The 22,368-nt window shown below is 38.5% G+C and overlaps 1 protein-coding gene across 2 annotated transcripts in view; it reads right to left on the reverse strand.

Annotated features, from left to right (window-relative positions):
• The window catches only part of ENPP1 (ectonucleotide pyrophosphatase/phosphodiesterase 1), a 70,583-nt gene that overhangs the window by 21,079 nt on the left and 27,136 nt on the right, over positions 1-22,368 (reverse strand). For both annotated transcript variants that reach the window (XM_026504809.4, XM_057311039.1), the window contains exons 2-13: positions 15,763-15,835; positions 14,146-14,262; positions 13,230-13,355; positions 12,169-12,229; positions 9,641-9,738; positions 7,765-7,844; positions 6,345-6,464; positions 5,172-5,281; positions 4,207-4,272; positions 3,826-3,898; positions 1,363-1,471; positions 297-428 (exon numbers count right to left, since the gene is read on the reverse strand). In XM_026504809.4, the coding sequence (XP_026360594.2) occupies positions 297-428; positions 1,363-1,471; positions 3,826-3,898; positions 4,207-4,272; positions 5,172-5,281; positions 6,345-6,464; positions 7,765-7,844; positions 9,641-9,738; positions 12,169-12,229; positions 13,230-13,355; positions 14,146-14,262; positions 15,763-15,835 (1,165 nt within the window). The remainder of the gene's footprint in view (positions 1-296; positions 429-1,362; positions 1,472-3,825; positions 3,899-4,206; positions 4,273-5,171; positions 5,282-6,344; positions 6,465-7,764; positions 7,845-9,640; positions 9,739-12,168; positions 12,230-13,229; positions 13,356-14,145; positions 14,263-15,762; positions 15,836-22,368) is intronic.

The following is a 22,368-nucleotide window of genomic DNA, read 5'->3' on the forward strand; positions in this document are numbered from 1 at the left end:
TTCGTACAAGTAATCTCGAACCTAATACAAGTAAAACACACACTACAACATAAAATTGTACTAAGCTCATCAAATCATATGCTTAGCAATAAATAACAAAGATAAGCGGTTAGACCTGTGTCCTCACACCCAATGCCTTTATAAAATCCCTTTGGGTGCAGAAGATCTGCATTGGAGAATCAAGCATGAAGAGGAAATTCACTTTAACTGATGCACTTTAGTGTAGAGACAGAATAATTTAGAGGAATGTATTCTGAATGTAATCATAGTCAAAGTTAGCATCCACATATACTCACATGTAAAGTACTTATCTGGGACATCAGAGGGTCTCAACCGAGCTGCAGGTCCATATACAATTCTAATATCTTTAACATCTCCCAAATATTTATTCAGATATACGTATTTCTTGCAATTGCCTTGTTCCATGCCTGGGAGGAAAGAAAATTCCCAACATGTCGCAACTTTAATAAGGAATTTCACATGCAGAAGAGAATTTCTTTCATCTCCAGAATTTAATTCAATAAATATGTGCTCAGTGCTCACGTTAAACGTCTAATAGGTGAGACACAGAATTTCAGCCATAGATACCACTGCACTTCCCCCAAAAAAACTTTTTCCCATCCTTCATCCATAATCAGTTCAATATTTCTTATTTCTTAGGAATATCACAGTTTCAGGCTGAATAGAAAAACCTACTCATTTTCCCCAGATCACCTAGAATACGAATGGTAACATAAAATTCTCAGTCCTGTTCCGGAACTGTAGCTTCTTTGGGACAGAACTTCTTACAACCATTTCCTGAAATAGCTTTTAGTAATTATTTCTGAAGCAAACAATAACAAGAAAAAAACAAACAAAAAGAACTTGTTTTCTATTTTCTTATGCACTCTCTGCTTTTGTACTCCCAAGGCTGTCAAACAAACATGTTCTAAAGGTCAAAGTAAGTAAAAATGAAATTAACATAGCGCTAGAATTTATACCACTTCTAAAATGAGACCTACCATGCTAAAGAAAATAGGACATAATAATGTGTTCAAATTAAATCTAAGATTGTTAGACTAGATTTACCAAAATTTAATATTAAATGCTTTTTTTTAACTATTCAAAATTCCTTCCTATGTAACCCTTCCCCACATCAGGAAATGGGTGCATTGTCACTGACAGGCTCTTAGGTTTCTGTGAATTCTGTGTTTTACTTATACTTTATGTTTAATATCATTTTTTCCTAAAAACTTTCCACAAGTAACTCACATTAAAAAAAATATAACAATCAGAAGAAATAATGAAACAATAACCAATCAAGGAAACTTTTTTGGGGAGCACCATTTAGCCTGCAGGGTAAATGATGCGAAGTCAGATTACCATGATCTGAAATAAGGATGAGGTTCAGGCATCGATGCAAGTTCAGCTCTTGCAGACCATCCATCAGCATGCCAACCATGTTGTCAACCCTCTGCAATGCTCTGATGACCTACGAAAGGGAAGCAACCTCATGTGATGGATTCCATAGTAACGGCTACTGCTATATAAAGCTATCTCTGTTCATACAGGGAAAGTTCAGTGGATGCAACTACTATGATGAACAGATTTACATTAGGCGAAGACAGGTCAGGTAAGACAATGCCCATTAACAAAAGAAGGGCCCAAATCCCATACGTACGTGCTCAATTGTTAAGTATTGGGAATGACTCCAGCTGATCTGATTGTCTAAACTGTCAAAAATGTCAAAATCATTCATGAAATGCTTTTTATCGTTCTTGCATGTATTTGATTTTTCAAGTTAGAACGAGGAATACAACCCACTATTTCCTTACAAACTGCATGTATTTTGCATATGTTGTATCCCAAGGACACAGAAGAGCAAATGATTTCAGCAACTTGCTTTTGACACTTCTCTTTTCAGCTCTCCTTACAAAACCACCCGAGGAAAATTCTTTGCAGTTCTACATGTGCTTTCTGTTATGCATCAAATTAGTCTTATGTCTACGGTCAATGAATTTCACTGTAATATGAAACAAGTCTCCCAATATGGTCTTTCAGTCACTCAATGGTATCCAAGTAATTCGAATTGGAATTTTTAAGTATTCAAAATAAAGTACGTTTCGATGTGCCAGTAATATTAGAATTTAACAGAGGTGACAAGTTGGTGAATATGATACAAAAAGCAACAGGCTCAATCTTGAACGCAGATGCATCAGAAAAGTAGTACTTTGGCAAATCTTCAATGACATTAGAAAAGGCAGCCCTGACTTTACAGTTCATATGATCTGATAATTGAACAATTACAAAATGATCGTTAGACTTATTTGTAGCGAAACTGACCTGGACAGCAGTCTTAAGTGTCAGGGAATTTAGTGAATGAATAAAAATTACACTAGCATCTGGCCAACTCTCAAACCAATGTAACACTGACAAAAAGCTTTTCCCTTTCACCAATGATGACATGGTCACGTTGTCCGCCATGTGTCTTCCTTACCCCGAGCATTTGTGCTTAGTTGAAGGACAGAAGCAAAGCAAGGGCACATGGAATTACTAACTACATTAGAGCTGCTGCAGATGGATTTTGATGGAAAGATCTAGAGAGTATATATAGACCTAGATTGAGGGTCAACTTCCCTCTCTCTTTCCTCTCTTTTAGCTGACAAGATGGCACCCAAGAGGAACCTATGCTTTGAGAGGGGCAAATGTGGAGTAAACCCAGGGTAAGGGAAGCCAGGAGAAGATCGTTTAGGCAGGTGTTTTGAATTCAAGTGAGAAAAATGAGCCTATGTTCTCCCCTCCTCCTGCTGTTGCTGAAGCAAAAGCATTTAGAGCAAGTAGCACGGCAGACACGTTAGGATAGGCTCTGGACTAGACTCTGTGCTAAAGAGTCTTTGAGGCTCACAAACTATCCAGTCTGGGGGTGAAATTCTAGCTATTCCTAGTCTTTTATCTCTTGGAGTCACATGGGGGAAAAGACAACAAGGATTCTGAGATTAGGGACCTTGGCTATACCGATTCACCTTTCATCATGATCAACAATATTCACAGATCCTTCTTGTTTCTTTTCAGATCTCAGGTCATAAATAAAATATACATCATAAGGGAACTCAGCTTAGAGGTACAAAGAAAGAAGCTCAAATCATTTTCTGTTTTAATGCTTCCTCTGCTCCAAGATACCAAAATTATATGGCCACACAAAACTGAAAGCAGTATTTGATCTTTTAAAGCACTATACCGATTACAAACATAGCCAGGAATGAGCTAAGTTCCTGAAAGTGTGTCAGGACAAATTAAGACCTTACATTGACAGTCTTAGTCCATGAGCTGTTTCCCCATCTCAGGCTTCCTAGTAACTGCTGAATAAAACCATGGTTACTTCAAATTCTCTATAGTTTTGACAAAATTTCCTATTTCTTGATGCCCGAGCTCTGTTGTGAACATGAGCTCAGAGATCAAAGATGTATCTCCTAGGGTAGAGAGATCAAGGTAGGCTTCTTGTGCTATTTGACTAATTCTCCTATATTGCCATAGAAAATCGGAGTCTTACCCACTTACAACATTTCCAAAGAGCCCTTAGTTTTTTAGGTCGATGTACGGAGAAATGGAGTGGATAAAGGCTTTGGAACTGAGAATAAGGAATTTACCATCAGTTCAATTTAGCACTGTGGAAAGTATAGACAAGCCAAATTCTCCCTACTGTTATTTTTACTAAAACACATCCTTTGGTTTAGTAAAACTCTGCTTACTACTCATTCCAGAACCACGGAATCTTAACGAATGGTCTAGAAACCTGCTTCAAAGCAAGCTTTAGTTAGACGTAATCACCGATAAAAAGGTACTTACTTCACTGCTGACTGGTCCATACGAATGACCTGAAGAATCTGGTTCTTCTAAATACAGAGTGTAAAAGTGTGGTCTAAATCAAACAGCATCAAAATGTAATATTTTATAAACACATTGTAAAACAGAACGGAAAGAAAAATTTAACAATCCATAGTGATTAAAAAGTCTACACCACTGGGGTAACATTTCTAAACTTGCTGAGAAATAATTTACAGGTTTGGAGTTCTTCAAAATGCCGCTATCCGAGCTCCATAAAAAGAGTCCATTTGGATATAAAATGCCAGAGCCAGCTGCAAAGTTTTCTTGCAGCTCATTTTAAAATATTGTGTGATTTCTATAAAACAAAGGAGTATTTACCATAGAAATTAGGCCTCTACATACCTTTCATCTTTAGGAAGCTGCAACCACTTAAGAATAGCTAAAATCCTTTCTTCAAACGGTATGGAACTAAAATTAAGAATAAGCAAAATGAAACAACTTGTGACAATTGTTCGAGTTTAAAGTATCAGCGTTTTTCTCACCAAAAATAGCACTGAAAGACTAAAACAATTCCATGCATTATGTTTGAAGCAATGCAAAAATTTTATTTTAAATTTGTTTTCCCAATAAAGAAACAAAGGTTAAGCTTTACACATATGAAAGCTGTCACTGGGTTTAAAAATTTGCTTCTTGGGGTGCCTGGGTGGCACAGTCTGTTAAGCGTATGACTCTTGATTTCTGCTCAGGTCGTGACCTCAGGGTCATGAGATCGAGCCCCGCGTCAGGCTCCCCACTCAGTGAGGAGTCTGCTTGAGATTCTCTCTCTCCCTCTCCCTCTGCCCCTCCCCCCACTCTCGCACATTCTCTCTCTCTCTCTCAAATAAACAAATAAATATTTAAAATAAATAAATAAACAAAAATAAAAATTTGCTTCTTATACCTACTTGAGGATATTATTCCTGCACTGGAGAACAGCAATTGCTACCAGGTGAATAACCCATGTGTCAATAGATTCTAGAAGGGCACCTTATGGAGAGCTCACTAGTTCGAGACTCAAAAGTTGGAGTCAGTCACCACAACTTCATTTTTTATTCCTGCCCAAGGATCTGAATGCAAACTCCAACATGATACCAGCACTTTCCAAAAAAGCCTCTAGAAAAAACTTTGTCTAGTTTTACTGTCCATCCATCTATTCAAAACCCATTTAACCTCCATCTAAAAGGTAGCTGAGACAGAGCCCTTATGCTGACCATTCTCATTTTTCAGCCAACACTTCACAGAAACGCTGGAATTCAGGACTGGATAAAAAGGAGAAGCCAAGATTTAAAACAAATAAGCTGTTCTGAAAAAAGTGCACCTATACATACCCATTATATATTTTATAGATGTCCGGGAAAATTCCATTAATTTCAACATCTGATCCTGGCCAAAAAAATGTGCCACTTTTCAGGCCTTGATATTTAGCAGTGTGCCAAATCTGAGCAAGAGAATGAAGGCAAGTCAGAAGCTTACACAACCGTGCATTTGTTAGAGAAGTATGTGTTCATGTGACATCAGTGCATTCCTCTCAAGGGCTACAATATTTTTGAAGTTAAGGAGCTTCAGGAGTGAGACTATAAAATAATCACTTAATAGGACTCTGAACAGCAGCAAAATGAAATGAAATAGAGATTAAATTAACCTAAAAAATACAGACACCGTCATTTGGAAACCTCTGCAACTTTCAGAGCCCTAGCCTTACTTAATGGTCTCCCCCTGCAAGAAGAAAATATTCCCAAATATACATGTGTTTAATTTGTTGACATTTTTGTTATGTAACTAACACTTATTAAGGACTTACTGCCAATTACAATTCTAAACAGTATCCCCATAAGCATCCCAAATATTAATTTGGTTAATCCTCACAATAACCCCCTGAGGTCGTTAACGGCATCATCTACAGTATAAATATGAGAAAACTGAGCCACAGAAAGAATAATTTGCCAAAAGTCACATAGTTTTAAATATCAGCACTAAAATTTGAATTTATACCCTGTAAATTAAACACCATGATCTTTTTCCTTCTAAGAGGAATATCGAGACTATCCAAAAAGACCCCACAGAATTTTTGTAGCTATTTTTTAAAAATACAAAGAACACATCTAAACCATGGCCAGAAAGAATCTTCTAAATTAGCATATACAAATGAAGTCAAAGTCCACCTCCTTCAGAAACAATTAGTTTTGTGTGGATCAAAATATGGCCCCCAGACTACTGCTAGAAACTACCAGTACAGGAAGGTACAATCAAGCAGGAGAGAGAAGAAAAATGGTCCGAATTTCCCCACCCCAGCTATGAGATAAACTATTCTCATTACACAACGATACAAGCTGTGTTTGGGATTATCAGCATTCATGACCATCTATAAAAGGATGGCCACGGACACGATCAATGATGTAGGTTTAAAAGCTCCAGGGAATCTGTTATTTTACTCTGATTGAAATAGAGGAGAATAATTTTAAAAAACTATTTTAGTAGCTAAAACAAACAAAACAACTCACTGGTTCTCCTTTGTACCACTCAGGATTAAATTTCTCCTTACTTCTAAGTGCGAAGAAAGCGTTCATTTTGGGATCATATATTTTATTGTCAATTATGCCATGGGATTCTGGATAAAGTCCCTAAAAAATATAAAAGCAGGTTTTATGCAAGTTGTGAGTTTTTTAATGTTAAATAAAGTCAAAGAACAAAATCATCGAGGAGAAAGAGGTGACTGAAGCTACAGGAAACTTAACATGGTTTAAGGAAAGAACAAAACAATGGGACTATCAAAACACAACCTACCACTAAAGATTTCATATAGTGTTTGTGTTTTACATTATGCAGCAGGAGAAAATAAGTTAGGAATGGTATGGATGAGGGCATATTTAAATAGGCAGCCTCCCCAATTTTTTTTTAAAAGATTTTATTTTTATGTATTTATTTATTTGAGAGAGAGTGCAAGCGAGGGGAGGAGCAGAGGAAGAGGGACAGGCAGACTCCAGGCTGAGCACAGAGTCTGACACGGGCCGGATCTCACAACCCTGAGATCATGACCTGAGCCGAAATCAACCAACTAAGCCACCCAAGCACCCCTACAGCCTCTCCAGTTTTTAAAAAAGTGTTCTGTGCTCCTTCTGCATTGCTGAGTAGGCATCTCTGTAGGACAGACTTTGTTTTAGTTGAGTCTGAGCACAGCTTGTAGTAACACAGGCTAAAGAATTAATTTTCTGGCTTCAACCCTAATACCTAATGAATTTGACTTTTTTTCTGGATTCCAATTAAACTGGGAAACTTTAAAACAAAAACAGGGCTCTAATCTTATCTACAGTCAGGCAAAATGGATTGCTTAAACTCTTGCATCAAGATGACTGGAAGGATCAGTTAAGAACCCTTGGGGCGCCTGGGTGGCACAGCGGTTAAGCGTCTGCCTTCAGCTCAGGGCGTGATCCCGGCGTTCTGGGATCGAGCCCCACATCAGGCTCCTCCACTATGAGCCTGCTTCTTCCTCTCCCACTCCCCCTGCTTGTGTTCCCTCTCTCGCTGGCTGTCTCTGTCAAATAAATAAATAAAATCTTTAAAAAAAAAAAAAAAAGAACCCATGAGCGTGGGACAAATTTGTACAAATACAGCAAGCTACAAAACTATAAGAAATAAGACACAAACACTGGAGAATCTTAAAACTGAAAGGAAACCAAGAAATAATTTTTTGAGTCTTTTAGTCACCTCTTTTCAAGATGGAAAAATTGAGAACAGAAGGTAAAGTGACCTTCCCCAAACTGCAGTTAATTAGTGGCTGAGCAAAGACTAGGTTTCCTTGCTTAACTACATACTGGAAAAGAAGTTCTTCTTTTCTGATCTGATGCCTAATTATTCACTCAAAAAATGTAACATTTACATCTCACTTCTGTGAACATATAAAAGTCGAAACTTGGAGCTTACAGTGACAATGCTGTAGTGATTGGGAAAAGTTTTTGTTGGATATACTGGTTTCATGTTTTTGGTATATGTTCCACAGTTTTCTACAAACGAAAAAAAATTAAAGATTGTTATTAAATGCAACTGACAATCTGTTTACTTTATCTAGCTTTGCTACCAAATAAGTCTAAATAGTATTAGAAAATTAACCCAGGAGGGATTTATAACCCTATAAAAATTTAGAGTTAATTATAAAGCAACATTGTAGATTCAAATTCAATGTTGAGTTAATTTTTCTCAGAAAAATATTAAACAAAATAATTAAGCCAATGAAAGAATTATCCCATACTTACATTAAGTACCAGATGGACCACTTGTAATAATGAAGCCTACTAGATCTTTGTTTGATCCTACTTAGTGGTCACATACCTAAGTAACGAGAGGTAGTTAAAAAAAAAAACCAAAGTGCATTGGTAGCAAAATCTGCAAAATTAAAACAAGGGTGAAGCAGTAGCTGGGGGACAGTGTCCCAGTGTGAAAATCCAGAACCAGCTAACTCTGGACAAACTCAATACGGCTCTAAAGACAAAAGGCATCTTCTGGCTTCATGCCATAGAAAGCACAGAAGTCAGACTGTTCTGGATTTAGCCTGGGTGTCATGCTCCTTTTCTCCTGCCTCTACTGCTAAGAAAAAAAACCCAAAAACACGTAGACTAATGATTCTGGCATTTCAGTGCATCATTGCTGAAAACGTTCCTCAGACTGGCATGCGTCTATCTATCTCAGTGTCTTCCAAACAGTGCAGAATTACAGAGTATGTCCCCCAGTATCCAAAGCTGGGGCTTAGGTTAATTGTGTACTGATTTCTTTTAAACTTCACATATAGTCCCCCCGACTCCTTAATTCTGAACTCAGGATGCCATGTTTGGTGCCATGGAAACAAACTTTCCTCCTAATGGTCACAAAGGACCAGATTCAAGCTTCAAAGCCCATGGGCCTGATAAGAACAGAGCTTTCCTTGACCATGCCTGCTTTTTGCTAAACAATTTTTTTTCATGTCAATGATTATTTATAAAAACTATTTTCTTCTAAGTAAAAATTAAAAACAGAAATTTCAAAAAGTTTTCCCAAAATTATTTTGGTTTGTCATAAAAGAAGTAAAATAAATGCACACATGTATTTACTGAGAGTGATTTTAATGTTTAATCTCATATACTCAAGTCTAGTAAATAATATTTTAGAATTCCAGAACACTAAAATCATTGTATTAACTTCTATTTCAGCCTTAAATTACACTGTAACTACGTAACTACTGATCACTGATAATGAGCCAAGTTCTACAATTTTTATACCATATACATATTTTTTCCCTTCCCAGTAACAATGATGATACAAGTGATACCCATATAATGGGGGGTTAATGTGCTTTACAACTTGAGCATTAATAGTAAGACCAGTCTACTATTGCATCAATAACTTCTAGAATAATCATTCAATTAAGGCCTTGTATGAGGCAAAGAAATTGGAAGGATGTTACACGATACTGGCAAATATTCAATGTCTACACTACTAGAATCATACCAGAAATACCTTCAGTTTCAAAAATTCTCTTTTAAGATGTAATAATTATTAATGATTTTTCCACAAAAGGAATCCAAAATTCTGAGGAAAAAAATTTAAACTGTATTATCTTAGAAGTATTTAAAAGGCAGCTTCAAAATAATTACAATAATTACAATACAAAACAATTACAATAATTACATGATCAGGTTGAACTACTTCACAGCAGAGATATGTGGTAAAACACAGTCTGCCAGTATTTTTCCAAAAAAACCTGCCTCTCTAGTCTATCTCACTAAAACGGTGACACTCCCAGACAGCGAACGCTGAAGTTACTCACTTAGTTTGCTAATAACAGGAAGAAGGCCACCCCAGGTGTGTAAATATTCTGCCCTGAAGCCATCCAAGGAAAATAAGAGGGTAGGAGGTGTTTCAAACCTGGATAATGAAAAAGAAAAGAAAAAAAAAACAATGTTTAAAAAAGCAGAAGGAAGACACACATCCAATGAAGGTTCTTCTCCTTCCTTGGCACAGGTCTCATGAAGATTTCTCGCTGAGGTTGGTACGTAAACTAAAGTAAACTAACGAGCTCAGCGAGCATCCTTATAAAGGAGACTTTACACGGATATCCATGTACATGCTTTTACATTTCATTACATATACATATGATATATACATTTATCATCAAGTACTATTTCTCCAGCACTCATGCCATTTTGAGCCACTGTATGGAGAATATCATTCATGGTCCCTGCTATTCCAAAAGCTGGACCAAATGCTACTAATACATAATAATATTTTCCCAATTTGCAGAAGAATAATTGTTCATAAATAGCATTTTCTAAATTATGTTTTTGTTTCCATTAAGTTTTTTCCTGAACAACCACTTTCGATATTGTCTCTACATGAATCGACTAGATGGTACTTCACATCGCATAAATTGTATATAAAATTCAGTTTTTAAGTTTACTACATTTGGAAGATATTACTATTTAGTAGAGAAGTTTGAGATGTATTCACTGCTTTTAAATAAATAAACAACAAAGAAACGATCCAAAGCTAGGAATGAACAATGAGGGCACACGTGCGCGTACACACACACAAACACAAACACACACACACACACACACACACACACACACACACAAGGTGTGTGGTGTGGAAACCCAAAGAAGGAGGCAAAAAACACGTACAATGATGTGCTCAGTCAAAGAGAATAACTATGTGCAACTGTTATATGGCCAAACCAGAAGAGGCATGGTTCAGAAATTCTGAACTTCTAATGTACCTGGTGGATGATAGGAGAGTTGTACATCACAGGATAACTGTAAAAAAAAACTTTCCACTTAAAGTTTACTCAGTAATTTAAAATTTGAGAGCAAATGCTTAACTTTGCCTTACTTTTTTCAATTCTACCTCCTCCTCAGCTTACTCTCACACACAAACACAAAAGGAAAAAGAAAAATTGGTATGTGTTTTCCACTAACTAGTGTTTGCACCATAGCTCAGTTAGAAGATTCCAGAATCAGGTGCATAGGGTCTCAACAGTCCATAAATGTATATAATTATTTGTATTCACTCAACATAAAACATAAACAGTTTATTGTGCCACCAGGGAAATATACTGATATAACTTCCGGTATAATAACGTATGTTCTAAATTATGATCTCATTTTAAAGAAAGGAATAGTTACATTTCCACTAAAAGGATCAATAATACAACTGAAAAATAATGACCAATATGTAGAAAGAAAAGAAAGATTCAAAATTCACTAAATCTGGGGTGCCTGGGTGGCACAGCGGTTAAGCGTCTGCCTTCGGCTCAGGGCGTGATCCCGGTGTTATGGGATCGAGCCCCACATCAGGCTCTTCTGCTATGAGCCTGCTTCTTCCTCTCCCACTCCCCCTGCTTGTGTTCCCTCTCTCGCTGGCTGTCTCTATCTCTGTCGAATAAATAAATAAAATCTTTAAAAAAAAAAAAAAAACAAAATTCACTAAATCTAAATTTTCCAATATACCTTGGATTTAAAGGACAGCTCAAGGTACAGGAGAGGTCTCCCTTTGAAAAAAGTATCTTCTATTGTAATTTTTTGGTTTGGGTTTAGTTTTTGCTGCTGCTACTACTGTTGTTTAAAACAAAAAAGTACTCTCTCATGCAAAAGAAAAAAAATACACATCCTATAAAGCAAAAATAAATTCTATACACAAACGAAATAAGCTAACGTACAGCTTTAGAATTTTTAATAGTTTGGGGAAAAAATCATGACTGTAAAAGGTAAAAATGTATTTCTGCAGATGAATAATTCCAATTATACAAGGTAGTAGATCTCAAGTGGAGCAAAGATAAATCTAGCTAACATCTTCATAACATTTCCTCCCTTTGAATTACACACAAATTTCTTGATGGCCTACTATACATAAGGTGCTGTGATAAATACTTCAAGGACAAAAAGAACCATATGAATTATAAAAATTACACAACACTCTCTCACAGATACATTGCTTATCCCCCAAATTTGTAAGTGAATCAAAATAACAAAAAGTAAGAAAGCTGTAAAGGAATTTGCTGCAGATTTAACTCTCAAAGCTACAAATCAAAGTAAAAGGCCTTCCTTCCTAAGGAGAAAGACAAAAGATTTCCACCCACCGCTCACGAACACTAAAGACTAAATAGTCATGACCTCTCTTTTTTCCGTTAGCTTCCAGAGTGGGAGTCCTTCCATAATCAACTCTATCACCAGCACCCAACACAAGGCCTAGCTAGAAATACTATTTAATGAAACAATGATTATTATTTTTATCTTTTCAATTTAGAATGAGAAAAAAAATAGTACCTTAGAAAAATAGTATTTCAGAATATCATCTTACCCTGCTGGACACTGTGGCTCATTAATGCTCTCACATGTTTCTTCTACCCAACTTTTCTCTCCTAAAATATTTTCAAGAAATAAAACAAGTTGCACACACTGAACCGTAACGATAATTGTGATGCTGTGAGACATATTAAGACAAATTCCAAAAACAAAATGTTAATAGACATATAGATAATATGGGGCATGATTCTAGGGAAATATAACAAAAACAAAGTTATTCTGTTTCAAAATCAGAGTTAGTTGACACCAGGAAGAAAAAATATATAGTTGTAGGACTAAACCATATTACTGTATTTGTGAGAACTTGAAGGCATCCTTGTTAATATTTTCAGCCAAAATTTACAAGCCTCATTTATCCACCTGACAATATCTTCTAGTACTAAATCCTTGATACCATAGTTCCTCTCATATCAATTTCAAAGAACCCTTGGACAAGACATCACAATCGCATCAGTTTACATAATACCCTATAACCATGCACAGTAATTTCACACCTATTCTTTCAACCTGTGGCAGACATTGTCCCCACTCACTACGAGGGCACCTGGGACATAGAAGTCAGCCAGGACTGCAAAAGTCATCTTTCCACAAGGCAGCATTCAATAGAAGCTAATGGACCCCTGGGTGGCTAGTCAGTTAATTGTCTGCTTCTCCTCTCCTCCCCGCTTGTGCTTTCTCTCGTATTTCTGTCAATCTCTCCCAAGTAAATAAATAAAATCTTTAAAAATAAATGAAGAAATATGTAGCTAATGTCCAAATAACATGAAGAAGGGGTGGAAGCGGGAGAGGGAGTAACTATAGATGGAACAAGATTTGCCGAGCATAGATAATAGTAATTCTTCAACTGACGGATGGATATAAGATTCACTGCATACTTTCTTTATGCATGTTTGCATTTTTCTTTAATAAAATGTTTTTAAAATATTTTTTTCAGCCAACATAGTTGGTCCATAAATAGGACTCCTAATGTAAAAAATAACACCCCTGCAAAAGCCCACGGCCACCTAGGGGGATGGCAGGCTGCTGTGGCACCAGATGGGCAGGTGGAGAGCTGACCTCGGCACACGGCGCCGTAGTTGACACAGCAGTCGCCCTTGTCCCTGCAGTCATCTGAACAGGAGCAAAGGCTTCGGGACAACCTTTTCTCACCACACCTGAATTTGCTGCAAGTCCATATACGTTCTAGAAACAAACAACAAAATACACGTTATGGTCCAAATTCAACACATCTGACGTGGACGCAGATGTGCTCTCTTCTGGAGAGACACAATGAACTCTTTCATGGAATCGGCCACCACAGTGGTTGACCTGAACTAACAGAAAACAGGCAAGCAATAATTGTTATTCTGTCGCTTAGAAAACCCCAGAATTTCATGATTTTAAAACATGGACAAACATTATAATCATACAATTCATAGACAGACTTTTCTTGGTTTTTTCCCACCAGCCATTTTCAGGGTTCTCAAAATTTAATGTGAATCTGGCTTATTCTCATTTAAATATTAAATATCCATGTCGTATGTAGAGAAATCCAACTCAAACAGAGAAAATTTACATATTCTGATGGTTTTATTTTGAAGTACGTAAACATCTCAGTACACGTGAAACTAATGTAACATGTTGTGTCAACTCCATCCTTCAGTAAAAAGAAGTGGGTGTCTAAGAACTCTTGTTTTAATGAGCCCATGCTGAAAATATTCATATATTTCAAGCAGGCTTTTTGAAGTTAGTTTAAGTGCAAATCAGATTATATTGGCTTTCAGCATACATAAGAAACAGGCATGGTTTGCCTGGCCATAAAGTGCTGAACAAAGGCAAAACAGATGACATTTTTCTCTAAGGAAATACAAAGGCCAAATTTTTAAAAATCTCAAATGAGCTAGATAAATCACAACCTAAAAGATGCAGAACTTGTCTCTGATCTTTTACTAATGCCCATGGCCCCATTTGTTCCCTGCATATTTTTATTTACCTGGTTCTATACATGTCTCCTGGTAATCCAGACAGCAGTTTCCAAGGTCAACGCAAGCAACATCACAGCGGCAGTTGCCAAACGTTCTCTCAAAACACCGACCTTTGCAACTTTTAACTGAAAACAGTGAATAATGAGTTAGAGCTTTCGGATCACAGAAGCACAAAGCAAAATCAACTAATATACCTAAGATAGATTCAAATCCTACCTTAGAAGACACGGATGGGGTAATAAAGGTACCCAACAATCTTTTCACAAATACACGTAGAAAGTGGCACAAATAGAAGGCATGGAGTTTTGATTTTTATCTCTTACCATAGAGAAGCAGAACTTTTAAAATTCATGACAAACCCGACTGGGGCTGATAAGACTTAAATCCTTATGACCCACTAAAGAAAAGTCAGAAGAAGGGACTTGTGCGGAACGTTTTATGCTCTGAAAAAGTTGGCTTCAACAGCCAGAAAGTTCTCTAAAATTTCGAAATGTGAGATAAGGTTTTAAAAGTGATTATCTGAATATTTCAGAGAAAAAGAAAGAAAGCCTGACTTACCTCACCCCCAGTCTTGGTGTATAAAAGAAGTAATGTCCGTGCACGAACATTCTGTAGGAGTACCCCTCCCCCCATCACCTAAAATACCCATTTCGCGTTCAGGTCCAGCCTGGTGCCTGAACTCCCCAGTCAAGGTGTGATTTCCTTTTTTTAAACTTTTGTAAGACCTTGTCTTTCCCTCTGTCACGTCCTTCCATCTGAACTAGAGTATTTCATTAATATCCAGTCTCACACTAGACTACCAGTTTTTTAAGAATAAAACCACACGTGGATTTTACCCAGCATACTGCGTCCGGGCGCCCCGCAAGATGCTGGGCTATAGCTGGTACTAGCAAGTGTTTGTTAAATGGATACACGGTGGATATGGAAGGAAGACTTTTTATTAAACACAATAATTTTATGTGGTAGCTGTTTACTAGATACCTGGCAAAAGCTAGGTTTTCACGAGATTACTAAAAAAAATCAGGACGGCGAGAAAAAAAAATCCACTTATAAAATAATGCAAATCCAACAGAGAAAAGGAATAATCCTAGCTCCTGACCACCAAGGCCCGCAATTTTAAAAGCCAAGGGCATGTGACAATAAGTTTCTGGTTGCCCAGAGATGCTAACTGGTTACCTAGTAACCCCTCCAGGGCTGCTTCAGCAACTAACTCCCTGGGAAAAAAGTGTCCTAGGAGTCCCTGGAGAAAGTCAGGGAGAGGTCTCCAGGGGCCCAGCACTAGAGTCTTTGGGCCATGTTTGCTTGTTTGTTTCACTGTTCTTATTTTTTTGTTGTTGTTTTGGGGGTTTTCTCTTTGTTTGGTTGATTTTTTTGGTCCTAGCCCCTTTTTGTTGTTTTAGGAACAAATTTTGCAAATAAATAAAATACTATATGGCTCATACAATAAAAGAGCTTCAGGAAGGCTCAAACCAGCATCAGATCTGCAGTAACTACTGAGTACCCACAGATGAGGACATAACGCTTTTCTCAATCACATTCTGAAGAAGTCTAAATAGCAACACACACACACACACACACACACACACACACACACGTGTGTGCACATGCATTACTGTAGTAATTACCTTCTTTGGCACAGCTTGGTTTCAACCCAAATATACAACCAAGGATTGTTGTTAACACACAGACTGACAATACCTGTGGGGAGAAAAAAGAAAATTACACAGCTTCAAACCCTTTTATTTTGTCAAACGTTTCTAAAGTTCGTGGTGCTGCTCTGTTTCCTGATACGGGTGCAGGTCCCATGGATGTGTGTGCTTTGTGAAAATGCAAACTGCACAACTATGCTTCGCGCATTTTTCTGTACGTATGTTATATTTCGAGAAAAAGTTTACTTAAGTGTTAGCAAACGAATCTGTGCCATCGAAGATTAATGTTTCCAGAAATTTCCCAGTTAATGCAAATGAATCCAGTCAGAGAAGTTTGAAATAATGAAGGGAAGGAGAGAGGAAAACAATCTAGTTAGAGATTCAATTTCTTATTTGTTAATCCATAAAAGGCACCATGAGACTATTAGATGCCTCTTTTACACAGTTTAACTACACAAACCTCAACAATAACCTCACATGCCCCATGCCCCACGGCAGCTTGCAGGAACAGGCGCTAGACAGGACTGGGCAACTGCCCTGCGCGCCCAAACGGTAACACAAACTGGTTGTGTGACTTGGGTGAGATCACTAAGATGTTCTAGACATCAGATCACTCCCTACACAATGAAAGGGCTGGACTACATGGATTGCTAAAAATCTTTCCAGCTCTAACATTTTGCCACTTCCTCGTTCACCACTCTTGTGGCCTTTGACATTTTAAAGTAAGTAGATACACCAGACAGAATTTTTACTTGAGAATTAGGGGGGAAAAAAGGAGCAAAAAACAAAAAAATTCCAGAGAACACCCCTCAGTATTTTTAGTGGCATGGAGTTTCCTGGACAGCTCTCTGGAATCTCACTTTGCGGGAAAATCCAACAAACTATGCATTCAGTACCAACTATGTGTGAAGACTGTTATGCACAGGAAAGAATAAGAGATGCCCGGAGAGCTTCTATTTGTGTGGGAAAAGGTAAATATAACAGCATAAATGGCTCATATTTGGCAGGTTTTAGGAGGCCGTTCCAGTTCCATAGTTGTTTAAAGAAGGAGAAAGGTTGCAGTCGTCGGAGAGGAGATCAGAGAAGGCTCCATGGAGAAAGGCTTTGGGCGGGGGGAGCTGACAGTATGATCTGATAGACAGATGATATAATAGAGCACACTTCTAGAAGGCAGGCCAGCATAAGGACAGGTCTAAAGGAAGAAATACAAGGCAGCAAATGAACAACGAGCTGCTTACTTTGACTAGAGCAAAGAATATGCAAAGGGGAATGGATGTAGGTTGGACAGGTGGGGTGGTGTTTCCCAAAAGCCAAGCTAGAGAGATAATATAGACAAGAGGAATGGGTGAATGGGTAGATGGTGGGTGCAGGCTTTCATGACCTCACTCTCTCAAATGAGACATATCAAGTCTTGACCATACATGTCAATCACCAGGGTTAGGGACTGGATACTCAATAATAAAACAGACATGACCTTTTTCCTCGAGGTGCCTAATATCAAGTGACTGCCAAGAACTAAAGAGAAAGGAAATGGTTAAATAAAGAGAATCAGCAGGTCTAACTTATTTCAGAAGAAAATGAGGGTAAAGGAAGGGGGAGCAAGAATATAGCGCGTCTCCAACACAACAGGGTCTAGGTGAAGCCTTTTTCTTCGGAAATCAAAAACCTAAGTGTATGTATGTCCACTGAAATAGGGAGTGGTCAGAGGAAGAGCTTGAACTAACAGTAAACAATGGCCAACAGAACAAGGTACCAGCAGAGAGCACAAATGGATTCCCCTAAACCTTTGATGGTGGTGTAAGCTGACACAAAACATATGAAAGGTAATTTTTAAGTCCCTATCAAAAACACTAAAAACTCTTACTATCAAATAAACATATAGGGAAATCAAAGAATCGTAAAACTCATCTGTATTTCATATACTATAATTTAAAACACAGGGAATTAAAGTTTTCATTGTAATAAACTTATCAAAAATGGTTTGAACAACAACAAAAAAAGAATGGTTTGAACAGTGTTTTATCTTCTTCTCATCACATAGCTTACAATACAGAGTGAATATCTTTTCCATGCCTTGGCAAACAGCCACGTTCCTTTCCAAGCTTAGATCAGTTTTCCATGTTTTAACCTTTGCACTTTTAATACGTGCAGTATTTCCATGAGTTTCTTTGATATGAATTCTTATCCTCACGTCCCTTCCCCTGGGACATCCTCATCCTTCCCATCACAACCACGTTCCTCACGATGTCCATAAACTCACCTCTGGCTGCACGGCTAGAGTCTGCTGAACAGAGGCAACGTTAACATTCCCACGGTTGGCTTTTTCTTCCATAACCCCATTTACATGTGAACTGAATTTCACTTCTGGCATTATCACTTTTCTCTCCTTTACTGAATTTTCATCTTTCTCAGCCAGTTCTTTCAATGATCCATTTGTAGAAAATAGCATGTACATTTATCACCGGCAGACAAAGAAGCAACACAACTACTTTCTCTGCTGTCTGTGAACTGATCGACAGATGCATAGTAACCAATCACTGACAGACTTTAGAAGAAGCCAGGTTGGTCACTGGCCACCATATGCATCTGTTATTTACACAGTGATTGGTGGACTGAAAAAAGCTAGCAGCAAAGGCTGTACTCTATGCAACTCCTCACAGTAGTTAAATCTTGGTAACTGAAACTTGAACCATGTTGTTGGAGGCCTGGTGTTATTTAATGAAACTGGTAATTGAGACTGAGCACGCCACAGAGTCATGCAAAACTAGGGCCGCCTGTACTCTCACATGTGGGCAAAAGAGTCGTCCAAGGCTGCTTATTTCAAAACTGTTTGTCTTCACAACAAACAAACACACACACACATAAACAAAAACCAAGAAACAAGTTCATTTTAAGAAACTGGCTTAAAAAGACAGTTTACTCTATACAATCTCAGGAGGTTAGCCTCAAAGATGGCACGTCAGAAGAAGGCTGAGAGGAAGACAGAAAAGCACAACAAAACTGAGATACAGCCAGAGGAAGCTGGAAGCAGCTGATGACAGACACCCTCAATCCTTGGGCAAGTAAGAATATCTCCTGGGAGTCAAGAAATCTAGCCGGGGCTCTGTAATGAGGGGGCACAGGACATCCCAAGGGAAGAATGGCTGCAAATCCATGGTAACAAAGGAGAACGAATCAACAAGAGAAGGGTGAAAAGACCTTCAAGCTCTGGGAGCCCAGCTGAACCTGAAATCATGGATTACAATGGACATGAGTGGCCTGGAACTCCAGGGCTGGGAGTGGGGGGATAGGACAAAAAGATAACATGGTGTGAGGAGATGGGAAGGCAGGGGAAACCTTGCAGAAAAGCCGACAAGGTCAAAATGTGGCTGCAGTGGCTGAACAGGGTTGGGACCATGTGGATACTAATGTTTGAGAACTGGGAGAAGACAGGGGATCAGGCAAGTATGGGAGTGGGAATGAGGGAGGGAGCAAGGAAGGAGGACGAATGGAGGTTATGAGCCTGAAAGGAATTTCAGAGTCTGAGTTCTCAGAAGTGGAACAGTTTGGAATGGAGATGAAACTAAAAGGAGAAACCTGAAATTGGCATAAAATACTTGTTGGAAGTAAGAAGACCTGAAAGTTCTAGTACTTATAATAATATTCAAAGTTAAGTTTATACCAACAAATGAAAAATCACAGTAGAAAAACTTTATTTATATTCTGAAACGTATTGACTTAAAATACACATTCCCTCACTGCTGTAAGAAATTTAGTCATGGAGATGTATTACCAACAACTGTACTGTTCTCACTAAACATAAAACAGAACTTACGAATGGTTCTGTTACAACTAAGTCTCATCTCAAGGAAAACTATGGGAAGATCTGGCGGTAGGCAAGCATCTAAATCACAAGCATTAGGTGCGCCTGGCGGCTCAGTCCACAGAGCGCACACCTCCTGATCTTGGGGCAATGAGTTCGAGGCCTGTGGTGGGCAAGAAACCAACTTAAAAAAAAAGGAGGAGGAGGAGGATAACAACAACAACAACTAGGTGGGTGATCTAGTCAGATTGTGAGGTAGACTGTGAGGAAAAAATCATGTTCAACAGTCACTACCTGTCTTGCACACAATTAACAACCAACGGAAATACCTTGTGAAAAATACTGCTCCTAGCAGCCAAAAACGTCTAAAAATAAATCCAATAATTTAAGCGCCTAGATGATGAAAATTACAAAACGTTACTGAAAAGCAATAAAAAAGTGAATAAAAAGAGAAATGTGAAATACACAGAATTCCCAATCGGGGTGCCTGGGTGGCTCAGTCAGTTAAGCAACCGATTCTTAATCTCAGGGTTGGGAGTTCAAGTCCCATGTTGGGCTCCATGCTGGGCGTGGAGCCTACTTTAAAAATATAAATAAAATAAATAGTAAATTGTAAGCATGAGTTGAAAACACACATAATATATGCAGTCTCCACTCTCTTATTAAGCTGAAGAGGCATGACTTTTTTTCATTACCTCTTCATTGCTAAAAGATGTCACTTATTTTTTTTAAGATTTTATTTATTTGAGAGAGAGAAAGTGAGAGACAGCACAAATGGGGAGGAGAGGGAGAAGCAGGCTCCCCGCTGCGGGGCTAGATCCCAGGACCCTGGGATCAGGACCTGAGCTGAAGGCAGATGCTTAACCGACTGAGCCACCCAGGCACCCCTAGATTTATCTTTTATAAGATAATGCAAAGCATGGAAATGACACAAAAATATGTCAATAGGAACAATTAATTCTCATCTATAATTACATCCATAAAAGATGAAATTTACATCATCTACTACTGTGATACACAATACCCAATCAGAATAGTTTTTAGCAGGAAATTTCAGAGCTGTGAAATCTAGTTCAATTTTAATTTCTTCTCAAAGTACTTTAAGGAAGCAGTGTCAAGGGCGCCTGCGTGGCTCAGCTGGACAAATAATTGTTGAGCTGAAAACCAGCCAACTGTGACTTCCGTCAGTTAAGCATCTGCCTTCAGCTCAGGTCACGATCTCAGGGTCCTGGGATAGAGCCCCATGGCGGGATCCCTGTTCAGTCTGCTTCTCCCTCTGCCCCTCCCCACTCCTCGCTTGTATGTGTGTGCTCTCTCTCTCAAATAAAATTTTTAAAAAACCAATGTCAAAATTCACTATTCATTTTTACCTGTATAACAGTTTAGGTAGTTTTCATATTTTGATATTCTCTTAGAAACTAGAGACAAAGCATTTTATCTTAGAACACACGGAGCTACCAGACATACAAGTAAAGTGTTGGAATGTTTTGCCCCTACATTAGAAAAATATTTATTTGAGAGTTTCTTGCTTGTTTAGTTGGAGTCCTTAAATCATTAGGCCTTTCCTGGACATTTAGTGACCCAAAAGAAAGAGGTACAAAGAAAACATTTTTCTTTCCTCACAGATTCCCTCAAATACAGTGGCATTAATATAACACGTATTATTCTTTATTGAGCATTTACGTGTCTACTTGTACGCAGTCCCTTTGCTAAAGGCCAGAGAGACAAATGAAAGCAACTCCTATCCTGACAGAAATTAAGCTGGGGGGGGGGGGCGTGGAAATGAATGATCACAACAGAAGGGGATAAGAGTTACAGCAGAAATATGTAAAAACTGTTAACATGCTAACAGCACAGTGGAGAGAAGAAAAGGAAAGAATGGTGATAACAGAAACTTCACAAAGGAAGACTTGCAGAGAAAGGGATGTCCCCCTCCATCAATAAACAGACGTTGAGCGTCTGCAGTATGCCCTGTGTTTAGGTTCTGCGGGGAAGTACAAAAATAAAACAAAAAACCATTTGCGGTGAAATCCCGAATCTCCGAGTTTACCATCTAATCAGGCTGACGACTCTAGAATTTGTTGATGATAAAGACAGGAAATGGTGAGCAGCAGCCTAAGAATTAAATCACGTGGTAGTGACAATGCGTGCAATTGGCAGCTCGTGCAAAGCCAGGGAGGTACAGAAGCTACCACCGGCCTGGGCGACGGAGAGGAACGGCATCACTGGCATCACTTCTCCAGTACTAGGTGCTAGGCACTTTTCTCAGAGCTTTAGATCAAATCATTTAATCTTCACAATAACATTATGAGACAGATTATTGACATTAACCCAGTTTAAGGAAACTGAGCTGCAGACAGCTGACAAGCCGCAGGGCCAAGATTTGAACATGGGCAGTCAGGCCGTAAAGCAGTGGGGCAGTAAGGGGACACGGGAGTGGCTGAAATGGGGCCGTGGTCTTGCGGGCAGTCAGTGGGGAGCTGTTGGGGCATTTAAATATGGAAGTGACGTGACTAGATTTACAAATTCTAGAAAAAGCCTTTGGCAACGTTGTGGAAGGCTCTGGTATAAGTCCAAGTGTGAAATGACAGCCTGGACTCACCTCCCTCTCCTTTCTCAGGAGATGCTCTGTCCTCCTCTGTCTTTCTCACCCCCAAGCACTACAGCCCTCACCACACTCCGTGAGCTCGATTTGTCTCCGACTAGACGGCGAGTTCCAGGGAGGGCTCATTTACTCATTTCTGTATTCTCCATGTCCAGTATGGTGCCCAGCACACAGG

The sequence above is a fragment of the Ursus arctos genome, unplaced genomic scaffold (genome assembly GCF_023065955.2).
Source record: "Ursus arctos isolate Adak ecotype North America unplaced genomic scaffold, UrsArc2.0 scaffold_13, whole genome shotgun sequence".
Classification (NCBI taxonomy): domain Eukaryota; kingdom Metazoa; phylum Chordata; class Mammalia; order Carnivora; family Ursidae; genus Ursus; species Ursus arctos.